Source organism: Suricata suricatta, chromosome 6 (genome assembly GCF_006229205.1).
Source record: "Suricata suricatta isolate VVHF042 chromosome 6, meerkat_22Aug2017_6uvM2_HiC, whole genome shotgun sequence".
NCBI classification, from domain to species: Eukaryota; Metazoa; Chordata; class Mammalia; order Carnivora; family Herpestidae; genus Suricata; species Suricata suricatta.
This window is the reverse complement of record NC_043705.1, coordinates 106976718-106989377: the sequence shown is the minus strand read 5'-3', so window position 1 is coordinate 106989377 and position 12660 is coordinate 106976718. Positions and strand designations below refer to the sequence as shown.

At 46.6% G+C, this 12660-nt stretch overlaps 1 protein-coding gene across 2 annotated transcripts; it reads right to left on the bottom strand.

Moving 5' to 3' along the window:
- Positions 1-6233: 6233 nt before the first annotated feature.
- Positions 6234-12388, bottom strand: RPS14 (ribosomal protein S14). Of its 2 annotated transcripts, none has more exons than XM_029943038.1 (5): positions 12283-12388; positions 9767-9917; positions 9040-9201; positions 7346-7422; positions 6234-6355 (listed from the first exon to the last, which is right to left on the bottom strand). In XM_029943038.1, exons 2-5 carry the CDS (start codon positions 9913-9915, stop codon positions 6288-6290), a joined length of 456 nt encoding a protein of 151 aa, XP_029798898.1. In that variant the 5' UTR covers positions 9916-9917; positions 12283-12388; the 3' UTR covers positions 6234-6287. The 2 variants fall into 2 exon arrangements, with proteins under 2 accessions (XP_029798898.1, XP_029798899.1); XM_029943039.1 differs by having other exon boundaries at positions 12086-12320.
- Between the last annotated feature and the right edge of the window lie 272 nt (positions 12389-12660).

The window sequence follows — 12660 nt, the reverse complement described above, 5'->3', positions numbered from 1 at the left end:
CCGTGAGTGGGGCTATCCACCATCAAGGCAAGGTTATGTCATGATGGAGAGCCTAGATTCTGGAGACAGAGCCAAGTTCAAAACCAGACTCTTCTGCTTACTTGTAATGTGTCATCTTGGCCAAAATACTCAGCTTCCCTGAGCCTGTTTCTTCACCTGCAAAAATGAGATGATACTACCTTGCTTGCTTCATCAGGTGCGAGAGGATTAAGATAATATAAGATAATGTATATAAAATGCTCAACACAGTTCCTACATCAATAAACATTTGCCATGAATATTCTAGGGCTATGCCTTCTAATAGAGCAGCCACTAGCTCTCTGTATGGGGCAGTTGAAGCCTTAAACGTGGCTAGTCTGAATTGAGATGTGCTGTTAAGTATAGATTACATACTGGATTTCAAAGATTTCGTATAAGAATGTAAAATACCTTGATAACTTTTGTATTGCTTATATGTTGAGATGAAAACATTTTGAATATATTGCATTGAATAAAATATAATTGATGTTATTTTTTCTATTAATAGGTCTTCTAGAAAATTTGAAATTACAGGTGGCTCAGTTTTGTGGCTTGCATTGTATTTCTTTTGGACAGTACTACTATGGTGGGGCTTTGTTGTTTTTTTCCAGTTGGGGGCGGGGGGGGGGGGAAACAGTATAAGTGGTTTTGAGGTATTCGAATCTTAGTGGTTGTATCTGTCTCCTCTAGATGGTATTTGAGCTGTCAGGGCTCTTTGGAGATTAAGTAGATCCAATCTCCTCTCTCTAAAGATGGGGGAACTGAAGCCTACCCACAGGCCCAGGGGATATGCCCAGGGCCAGAGAATTCATGATAGCAGAACTCAAATGAGAACCCAGACACTTTCCCCACGCCAGCACGCAGCCTCAGGCCAGAATAATGCTGCCACCTGGTGGCCACCATAAATGAGCGCAAGTCAGGGCAGCAGGAGGCTCCCTCGGGAGCAGGCCTCTGCTGCCATCTACTTCCCTGTCCTCTGCAGAAGCTGGAACAGGAGGATCCTCGGCCACCTCCTTGTCAGTCTGACTGGACAGAGCCCCAGCTCGCCAGGGGTATGACCGTGTAGTGGTTGAGGGCATATCTGTGGTTACAGGCAAGTGCAGGATTGAATCCCAGCTCTGCTCCTTTCTAGCTTATGTGGCCCCCCAAAAGCCATTTATCTCTGACCCTTGGTTTCCCCATATGTAAAATGTGGGTAATAACAGTACTTACCTCAAAGTGGTTACATTTGAATCCACAAACATCTACGGAGCACCACCACTTATGTACTGTTCCTGGTACTGGGATATAGCAGTGAACCTAAAAAGTCATGCCCATGGTTCTGAGTGTGGTCTTTAGAGCACTGACCGCAGCAGCACCTGAAAACTTGTAGAAATACAAATCTTGGGCTCTGCGCTGACAGCTTGGAGCCAGGAGGCTGCTTCAGATTGTGTCTCCTTCTCTCCCTGCCCTCCCCCGGTTACGTGTTCTCTCTCTCTCAAAATTAAATAAACACTAAGAAATTTAAAAAAAAATGCAAATCTTCAGGCCTCCATCCCAGGTCTACTGATTCTGAATCTGATGCTTGCTCAAGGTTGAGAACCATGAGACTTGGACACATAGATGTATCAGGTGGGGTTAAGTGATTATGAATATGGCAAATAAACAGTTAAAGATCTTTAGAATGATGGCTGGGAGTGGGGGCTAGGTGGGGAACACTGATCTGTGAGCGTCAGGGAGAGCCTATCTGACAATCTGACAATTATCTAGAGGAAAGGTTAAAAGGGTGTATGTCTTTTCCCCTTCAGAACACATCCCATATTTATAACAAATCCTGGGAATAGAATATAGGTGACTAAAGTTAATTTAAAAAAAGAGACTTCCTCCCAACTGCATACACACATTCTGCTTCTTTATCATTGGCTACAACTTAGTCATATGGACCACACCTAACCACCTGCAGAGTCTTCATTCTGATCAACCACATATCCAGCTAAAAACTGAGACTCCTATTTACAATAGAAAATGAAGAAAAAGCACACTGGGGAACAATGGTGTCTGCCATACTAAGGGATTCTGATGTAACTGGCCTTTGGGAGTCTGGTTTATACTTGTATGCCTCCAGTGGTGGGGAGATCCCTATCTCATGAAAATTGTATTCCCTCTTTTAGAAAACTCTTTGATAACCCAAGTCTACCTCTCTTAGGACTACACGGACCAAGCCTGCTTGCTCCCTCTTCTCCAAGACTGAATTTTCCCATTTTAAGTCCCCTGTATAACTCTTTGAACCACCTACAGTCAATGGCTCTCCTGAAGTCATGTCTTAGGAAGGGTTTTCCTGATCCTGCACTAAGAGATTAAAAATAACCTTGACAGTAACATGGATGACAGGGAGCCACATCATCACTCAGGTCCATGAAGATGAAGTGGAAGGCTAGTGCTCTGCCTCAGGCAGAACATGAAGGATGCCATTCAGGAATTTCAGTTCCAATCTCATTGGACTTTTGTATTTCTTCAGATCTATTTTGCCGTTCAGTAAGTCTTCCTCCTGTTGGCTCTCGTCAGCCATTGAACCCATCCATTGAGTATTTAATTTCAATAATTGTACATATTTTTCTTTGGTTCCTTTTCAAAGACATCTGATTATATTTTGCCTACTTTTTTGTTCCATTATTTAAACATTTCATATAGTTAGTTTTTTATTTCAGAGAGAGAGCATGAGCTGAGGAGAGGGGCAGAGGGAGACCAATCTTAAGCAGGTTCCACAATCAATGTGTAGCCTGATGCCATGATCAATCCCATGACCCAAGGATTATGAATGAGCCGAAATCAAGAGTTGGAATGCACAACCAACTGAATCACCTAAGTGCCATTATGTAGCCTTTTTTTTAATGTTTAAAAAAATTTTTTTTTATTTTTGAGAGACAGCGCCAGTAGGGGAGGGTCAGAGAGAGAGGGAGACATAGAATCCAAAAACAGGCTCCAGGCTGAGCTAGCTGTCAGCACAGAGACAGATGCGGGGCTCAAACCCACGAACCGTAGATCATGACCTGAGACAAAGTCGGATGCGTAAGTGAGCCACCCAGGCGCCCCTGTATCTTGATAATTCTAATATGAAGTCTTTGGAATAGATCTTTTGTTTCTGTTTGGGGTGCTTATTTTCATGTGTTATCTTTTTTGGGAATGGAAGGAGGAGTCATATTTGGTTGAACCTAAACTGTGAGAAACCACTGGGCCTAAATTGTGGCTCTTTCCAGAGGATCTGCTTTTGCTTTTTATAAAGAGCCTGGAAACAGTCCTACTTAGGACCGTATTAGCCCAGAAATCTGAGAATTTCTGACTTATTGTGAAGGTCGAGCTCAGCTCCCTCACTTTGGGGCTGAGGATAGGGAAAGCCACAGAGCCTAAACTTAACTTCCTGGCACTGACTTGGTATGTGCATTGAGGGCTATCCCAACTTTCTTTGCTTACAGCTGTTCCCTAATCCATTTCATCTTGATGAGCTTTTCTTTCGTTTCTTGAATGCCCTTGGGGATTTCATCTTTTAAAAAATTTTCATTTTCTTTTTAAGTAGGTGCTCCATACCCAGTATGGAGCCCAATGCAGGGCTTGGGCTCATGACCCTGAGATCCAAGATCTGAGCCAACACAGAGGGCCACTTAACTGAGCCACCTAGGTGCCCCTCCTTTATTGCTTTGAACCCCAGAAACCCATGTTTGTTCTAATGTATCAAGGATCTAGAAAGGCTCTTTTTAAACTACCTAGTTTACAGAATCGTTTAGTCTATAGTAGGGGGAAGCCCATTCACTTATTCTTCCAGTGATTCATTAAACAAGTCATACTTTTCCAAAGACTGGGTCGGGGGACACTGAACAAGGCGCATTTTGCGTTCTCAGAGCTCACAGATTAGTGGGGAAAACAGGCTAGAATGCAGGGGAATGGTGGAGGCATGTGGGAAGTGGGGGTGCTGTGGGAATTCGGTGGAGTACCTTGAGGGGCACCCAGGAAGGTACCTTTCACCTCTAACAGGCAAGCGGAAGTCAGTGAGGTTAAGTGGGGGAGAGTAGATGCTGAAGGAGCCAAGCTGGGAGGGGATGTGAGCAGAAGATCGAAGGAACGGAGAACTGGAAAAGCGAAAGGAAGTATGGGTTTGGCTTGGGCAGAGTGAGATCGTGAAGTATCAGCAGGACCACATAACAAAGCACGTGGTCTAGGGCTGGGCAGGCTTGTTTAACAGACTTACAGGAACTCAGGTGAGAGAAGGGAGTCAAGAGAGAAGGGAGTCAAGAGGGCAGCCGGTTGGGGAAGCAGCTGCAGCCCACGGCATAGGGCTCACCTGCCAAGGCTGGGCTCCCATGGTTCGTGGTCTCAGGTGGGCAACAGCTCATCCAGTGTGGCCTGGCGGGCCTGTGGCGGACAGGATGCTGTTCCAACCCAAGCTGTGCAAGCTGGCTCTCCTTGCAAACAAAACCCTGAAAGGAACTGCTTTCAAAGACCTGGATGACTGCATCTCTGGTTACCAGGAAACAACAGGACAAGCTGCAAAGTCCCATCACAGGAAATAGAAAGAATGCTCTAGCAACTGCCAGCATTTTTCCACCAGGATCCCAGCCAGCTGTCATTCTTGCTCCTTGGCATAGGAACTGAACAAGCTTAAGAATAGCAGTAACTTCTTCAGAGGCAGGCACTGTGCTAAACGCTTTACTCTTACTTAATTCTTATGATACCCTATGAGGCAGCCATTATCACAGGAATTTTCACTAAATGGTCAAACTGTTAAGTAATTTGCCTCAAGACAAGTCTCAAGTTGGGGAACTAGGTGTTTTCATCCAGGCACGTGTACCTCTTGGGGGCCTGTACACATCCTGCCTTAGCAATCAGGCTGACCATAAGAGAGTACCCTGGTTTTTGTGCCCCCAAACGTTTTAACTTTGGAATAATTTTAGATTCATCAAAGTTGCAAAGATTACATAGCATTTCTATATACCACTCATGCAGTTTTTCCCCAATGTTAACATCTTACATTACCACAAAATATTTGTCAAAACTAAGAAATTAAGGGCACATTACTAACTGAACTTCAGGCCTTACTTGTATTTTACCAATTTTTACACTAATGTCCTCTTTCTTGTTCAGGATCCAATGCTGTGTTAGTTGCCTCTCTAACCTCCTTTGGTCTTCTATCCTGGTTTTTCATCACTTTGGACTCAAGCATTGGCATTCTGCAGACTGTCCTCTGATTGCGTTATGGGTTTTTTAAGAGTATCAGAGTTCAAGTGCTCTCATCATCTTCAAATCAGAGTATTGCTGACCATTGAACAAGGTAGGTTTGACCTGCGTGGCTAATTCACATGCGGATTTTTTCAATAAATACACACAGTACTGTATTCTCTCTTCCTTATAATGTTCTTAGTAAGATTTTTCTTCTATCTTCCTTTATTAACTACCGAACAGCGCGGCAGTCCCCATCACAGGGCCCTATGCTAATCTCTTGCAGAACACTCTGTACCATCTGGTGCCACTGGGTCCTTGGAGGAGGATGCAAGCTTCCGGAGAGCAAAACTTTTTTAATCACTGATGAAAATAGGGCTTGGTGTGTATTTGTGGGGTGACCGAATCTCTGTGTACTTTATGTACTGATGTGGAACAATCTCTAAGATCTGCCAAGTGAGAAAAAGATGCAGCAGAGTGAACTACCAGTTTTGCACAGAAGGTGTGGGGGGCGAGTACACACCCACACGTGTTTATATATGGCTCAAGTCTGGAAGGCTCCTCTTCTGCTCAGATTGCACTTGGCTCAGCAGTTTCCACTCTGCTCTGGCTCTTTAAGAACTGATCCGTTTTGGGAACCAACATCTCCTTTTCAAAGCAAGGTCTCTAAGGTCTTGGTCAGATTTAGATGACGGAAGCAACAGTGCCACAACCAGCAGTGTGGAAAACACCCAACCACACACAGGTACCTCACCTCTCCTTAGGCTCCTCCTCCCAGGAAGTCACTTCACAGAACACAGGCTCATCCTGTTGCATGTCAGAGGCCTAACCAGTATCTCCTGTATTCCTGTTTGGCAAGTTATCTATATCCTCTACAGTAATGTACCTATTAAATGCCTCCTGCTTTATCTTGCACCTGTGATTGCAAGTCAGTCTTATGCCCTGGTCCAATGTAGCTCGGAGGAGAGAACCAAATATGCCTGAAAGGTAGCCCCTACATGAAGGAGAGAAGACTGGAGTCGAAATGGCTTACACAAAGGCAATTTATTAACAGAAATCAATAATTTGAGGAATCCTGTTCACAGACGGCGACCACGGCGACCCCCCTTCCTGCGAGTGCTATCGGAGGGGATGGGGGTGACATCCTCTGTGGGGAGGAAGAGAAAACATCATTGCCTAGAGATGGACGGGAAAGGAGTCCATGCCTCCCTAGACCAGTGGCCTAACTAGACCAACAGTGGATCCCACTGCTCCCCACACGAATCCTCCATATAGAACACACGGTCGTGGACTGCCCCATCTGCTGCTCCCTCAAAATTTCTGCTGTAGTCTGAACTCATTTTTATGAAGGGAAAACGGAGGCTCAGAAAAGACATACAACTTACATACAATGTCAGAAGCAGGCGAGAAATCAGATTTCCGACACCTAGCCCACTGACTCTCTTGTGGAAAAATTCTCCTACTCAACAGGACACCTAAGACTATCTTCTTTTCAGTCACTAAAAGGCTGAAAATATTCTGAAAAAATAAAATCTTAAGAGGAAAGGGTTGGACCACCAGAGGGAAGGATCAGTACACGAGGTTCCCCTGTGCAGACACAGGGAAAGGCTAACATCTCAGGGGCTAAAAAGGGTCAGGAGATCACAGGCACGAGGGGCAGGCACAGATACAGGGGAGTCCCGGTGATTCTCAACCACAGGAGCTGCCGCTCCCTGCATTCATTATCCATGGTCACAATGACCGCTGTACTCTAATACTTAGTGGGCAAGGACCAAGGATACAGATGGTCCTACAATTCAGGAGACAGACCACACAAAATGCCAACTCCCTGAAGAAACACTAAAAAGGATGGACACCAGCCACTGTCTCAAGCCCTATGCACCAGGCAGTGTGGGACACAGAGGTTAAGAAATCAAACTGTGCTGTCCCAATGCAAAAGAGAAGGTCAACATTTACAACAAGGTGACAGGGGTGTTCGAAGAGAACTTTGTCATATGGTGCCCCTTGCAGCCCCCATTAACAACCTTAATAGCCAATAGTTCCCAGACCAAGCACTGCATCCACTAGGTACATCACACGCTTTCTGGGGTTAATACTTCGAAGTAAATCTAAATGCTAGCTGGAGGGGGACACTTACCAATCCGCCCAATCTTCATTCCTGAGCGGGCAAGGGCTCTGAGGGCTGACTGGGCCCCAGGTCCAGGGGTCTTGGTTCTAGGAAATGAGGATTTATGTTAAGAAAAGCTTTGTCCAACTCATTAGGGGTTCTAAGATCCCATAACCCTCTAGTTAAGGTTCCTTAAAAGGCCAAACAGAGCAGAGACCAATGTGGGGCTCGAACTCAACGAAACTGAGATCAAGAACCGATGTGAAATCAGAAATGGACACTTATCAACTGAAGCACCCAGGCACCCCCAAACAATGAATACTTCAGGTTTAGTGGGGCTACTTATGATTTCTGTTGCATTACTTACTGGCCCATGGGTCAGTTTGTGCTCTGCTCTCTCAGCAGCCCATTTAAAGCACTGTCCTTTTTTGGCACAGGCTAGGATTCTTTTTTGGTGATCTATTCATTTCTGACTGCTCCACCTGCCTCAAACAAAGACACTAACATCTTCTCAGTGGGCCAGTTCGTCTGGTCTGCTGCCACAGAGGAGCCATCGTTTTTGTTTTGTTTTGATGTAAGCTCTATGCCCAATGTGGGGCTTCAACTCATGACCCTGAGATTAAGAGTTGCATATTCTATCGACTAGGCCAGCCCCATGTCCCAACATGGCAATCATCTTCAAAAATGTCTCATCTTGGGGCCTGGGTGGCTTAGTTGGTTACACATATAACTTCAGCTCAGGTCATGATCCTGTAATCTGTGAGTTCAAGCCCTGCACTGGGCTCTGGGCTGACAGCTCAGAGCCTAGAGCCTGCTTGGGATTCTGTGTCTCCCTCTCTCTGCCCCTCCTTCACCCATACTGTCTCCAGAGAAGGAAAAAAAAAAAGCCCAATATCAGGGCACCTGGGGGGCTCAGTTGGTTAAGTGCCCAACTCCTAATTTTGGCTTAGGTCATGATCTCATGGTTCATGGGACTGAGCCCCACATCAGGCTCTGTGCTGACAGCGTGGAGCCTGCCTGGGATATTCTCTGCCCCTCCCTGGCAAGTGCTCTGGCTCTGTCCCAAAATAAATAAATAAACTTTAAAAATGCCCAATCCCATCAGGTCATTACTATTAAAAAATTCTTATGCTCCTCCCACCCTCTTTGGTTCAAGTCCAAATCCTTACTGCTTCTTTAAGATCTAACAGGAACTTGCTCCTGCCCAGCTCTCTGATCACAACTCATAACATCCTTTCCCATAGATGTGCCAAGTTCATTCCCACTCAAGACTTTTTCACTGCAATCGTGTCTTGCTGAATATTTTGTCACTGTCCTTTCACTGGATCAATTCCTGACACATTTAGTTCTTAGTTGAAATTACACCTTGTCACTAACTCCCATACCTTCACTTCCTAGCACTTGCCACAAGTGGAAAGCACACACTCCCCTTAGGTTGTTTAAAGTCAGACTCTCCTATCGGCCTAGGTGCCTCTATACAGAAGAGGTGATAGCTACTCTTTTCCAGTACCCAGAACATAATACTTGGTATGCAGCAAGTGCTCAATAAACAAGAGTTAAGTCAGGGAGAGGGGAGCAGAAGCGGCGGTGCAGCAACCAACTACTAAATATGAACACACTTAAGATGTCTTGTGCCAAGTCACAAGAGAAAAACCAAGCCTCCAATCCAGGGGCTCTGGCATCCAATCCCAGAGATCTCACCACCCGGCTCCAGCCTCACGTACCTATTTCCTCCTGTGGCCCGGAGTTTGATGTGGAGAGCAGTGATGCCCAGCTCCTTGCACCTCTGGGCTACATCCTGGGCAGCCAACATGGCAGCGTAGGGAGAGGATTCATCTCGGTCAGCCTTCACCTTCATCCCACCAGTCACACGGCAAATGGTTTCTCTGGGAACAAAAGCTCACGGTCATTTCACTCAATGCAACAAGGATTCTGAGTGCTTACCGCCTCCTAACGAGTAAAGATTCAGGTCCAGCAGAAGATGAATGTCAACTTGAATATCCATCCTCCTTTCTAACAAGACTGCCCCAGGTTCTGCCTTGATGGGGTTCAAAGACCGAAATTAATGGGATGCTGTATTAACAATATAAATTTACTTTTACATTTAATCCTCTCAATTGCTCCAGGCATGATTAACCTGACCTTATAGATTATAAGAAAACCAAAGCTTAGAATTTGAGTGACTTGCTAACAGCGGCCAGAACCTGTACACAGAGCGGATTTCCAGTCCCCCACTGCTCCTCCAAAGTACCTAGAAATTAAGGATTCAAGGACCACCGCACCTCAAGGACCCAAGAGCATAGAATGTCTTTCTTGTAACTCAAATGCCTGGCAAATCACAGTATTTGCAACTAAACAACCAAACACGTTTCCTATTCTGAACTTTTTAATTCTTTCAAGAGAACTTACATAGCCACCCAATTCCAGGGGCATCTCTTCCCCCATACTCACTTGCCAGAAAGATCGGTGACATGGACAAAAGTGTCATTGAAGGATGCAAAGATGTGGCACACACCAAACACATTTTCTCCTTCAGCGACCTGAGGTCCAAGGCTGATGACCTGTTCTTCCTTCTTTTCTTTCCCCTTGCGAGGTGCCATTTCTGAAAGGAAGTAAAAAAAAAATCCCTAAGTTAGCAATGGACAAGAGGTTTCCATAACCCTTTTCCTGGCTATTAAAGGAAATCTCCAACTTCTGCTCCTCTGTGTCTCCCTTCTCTCCACCCTGATCTGTGCACTCTCATCTCTGCTAAACTCACTTATTCCCGCACTTAGGACATTTCAACTGGGGACTAAAGAAGCAAAGTGCCTGGAGATAACCTTTCTACTGAATTTACTAAAAGCACGGATCATAGCACTTACAGGAAAGCAGCCCAGAGTTCTAGCAGCAAGACCCCAAGTATCCCTCCAATTTTTACCAAGTAGGCTTCAAAAACATGAAAAACACAGCCTTAGGGCTCTAGAGCCCTCCAAGGTCAACGGACAGCTCTGCACACCCAAGTAAATCAATTCTCCCTGGGCCTTATTGCCTGCAATATAGATCCTGAGAAATTGTTGATTTGTTTAGGGTGACACAAGTCACTTGCAGAGCAGTAAGGAGAACCAGATTAAGGGATTCCTAATCTGCACGCCACAATACTTCCAGTAGCAGCAGTGCCTCTGGTCTCCTGGACCTCATTTACTGGTTAGGCTCGAAGACTTGAAGACTACATCCAAAAATGATTAGAAGGCCAAGGCCAAGGCCCTACCCACAAACTGGTGACAGCTGAAGACCCTTCATGGAAAACACCTGTTGCCTGAACTCCATAGTAGCTCCTTGGCCTAGACTTCAAGGGCCCCTTACCCACATACCACCCCCACACACCCCAGTTTCATCTCCTATTATATTCTGGACTTTACCAGATCCCTCCAAAAGCCAGTTTAAATACTATTTCCCATTTTCTGGCAATTCATCTCCTGCTATCCTTCCAAAATTTATTAAAACCAGATTATTTTTAAAAATGTTTTCTAATTTCTAAAGGTTTATTTATTTTTCAGAGAAAGAGAAAGAGAGTCCGAGCAGGGGAGGGGCACAGAGGGAGACACAACCTGAAGCAGGCTCCAGGTTCGGAGCTGTCAGCACAGAGCCTGGACGGGGAGCTGTAACCCATGAACTGTGAGATCATGACCTGCCAGGTGCGCCCCAAAACCAAATTATTGAACTTTTACTAGAATCGAAGGTTAAAGGTAAGAAAACATATCCTTTCGGAAGGCTGATGGAAAGCCCCATCTCAGAGACTCAATGTTAGTGAAACCAAGTAACTCCAATCTGGCATAGCATGTAATAGAAGTGCAATTATACCCTCAAAGGAGGAACGCAGGTAATGGACGTGGAAGGCTAGGAGAGGACTACCTTCTGCCCAGAGTACTTCCCAAGACTCAAGAATCGGAACAACTTCCTAACACTTTCAGAAGACACTAGAAATTAGAAGCGCTGAGATGACTTAGGCTGTACCCTTCCAAATGAAGGCAAATATGGCCCTGCCTAGGTTTGTAAGGTTCAAAACCAAAGGCCTGGATCTCCCCAGTGCCTTCCTTGCAAGAGGTCTAGTGAGTGACCACAGGAAGCACAAGTGTAGTAGGCCTTGGAGGTATCAAGTTAACGGTTTCTCAGCTTAAACTATATCCGACGGACTAAGAGCTTTAAGGAAGGTGCCAAGGGTGCTCACAGGCAAAGCTTGACGTTCTGCCTGGGAAAGCCCAGAAAGACCGGCAGATCTGAACTAAGGAAGGACCAGGACGAATTCCTGCCGTGGTCACTCCACAAATGTCGATGTACCGTCTCCCCGCCCCATGCCGCCCAGAAGGAGCGATGACAACGGTCCTCGAAAACATAAACGCATGTTTATGCTCAGCCAATACCGACGTACATTTCCTACGCTCCATCTCAAGCTTCGTAAGGCCCGCCCTAAGCGCCCAGTACTTGCAACGTGCTAGACCTAGCAATCAACCAGGCTCAGAGAGCACCCAATACAGGGCGGTTTCTCTGATTCCGTCCCCGAATCCTCACTACAACCCCACGGAATCTGGACGACAGTTAATCCTATTTCCCAAACAAGGAAACACACGACAGATCAGGAGCCCGGCATACGACCGCTCAAGAAGCTAGCGGAGCAGAGAGAAACCAAGGCAGACTAGGGTCCCTGCTCCTTCCCAAATATGCTGCGCGGCCTCTTAAACGGAACCGAGGTGGCAGCGAGGAGCCAGGGCCTTCAGGGCTGTAGACACTCACCCCCACTTCCCAAGCCCCTCTTTGAGGCAAGACCGCCGCCTTCCGAGACCAGGCGCGCCCCTGACTCTGGGGTCGGCCGGCTGCGCCCCTCTCCCCTGACTCGGCTCCCGTGGAAACACCTCAGGCCTGCGACCCGGACCCCGAGTGGTCTCCTTGCCTAAGGATGCCACTCGATTGAACCCGCTGAGGCCTGTTACCTGCCCGTCTTCCCTAGACTCCGCCACCGGAAAGAGAGGGCGAGAGAAGGCGGGTCGACGGGTCACGTCCGCGTTTCCGGAAGTGTACGTCTGAGGTCACGCAGCGAGGCCAGCGGCCCGTTTCCGGGGAGTTGTAGACTCGCCCTCAGGAAAAGCGGTGTACTTAAAAGAGCAATGAAGGAGGCAAGGGGCAGGGTGTCGCTGCAAGCGGTTGTGCCTCTGAGACTGCACGAAGCAGCTACATCTGCTGAGTGACGCAGGCCCAAGTGCAAAGATGGTGGCGGCCGCGCCTAGACGGATTTCTTGCATCCTGACCCCGCGCCTAGTCAGCCCGGAGGCGGCAGCGCCTCTCGTGGCGCGGAGGGCAATAACAACAAC

Coding starts and splice junctions, on each gene's coding strand:
- RPS14 (XM_029943038.1), bottom strand. CDS start 9,915: ATGGCACCTCGCAAGGGGAAAGAAAAGAAGGAAGAACAGGTCATCAGC. Junction 7,423..9,039: donor CGGGCCACAGGAGGAAATAG/GTACGTGAGGCT, acceptor CTCATTTCCTAG/AACCAAGACCCCTGGACCTG. Junction 6,356..7,345: donor AATGAAGATTGGGCGGATTG/GTAAGTGTCCCC, acceptor TCCTCCCCACAG/AGGATGTCACCCCCATCCCC.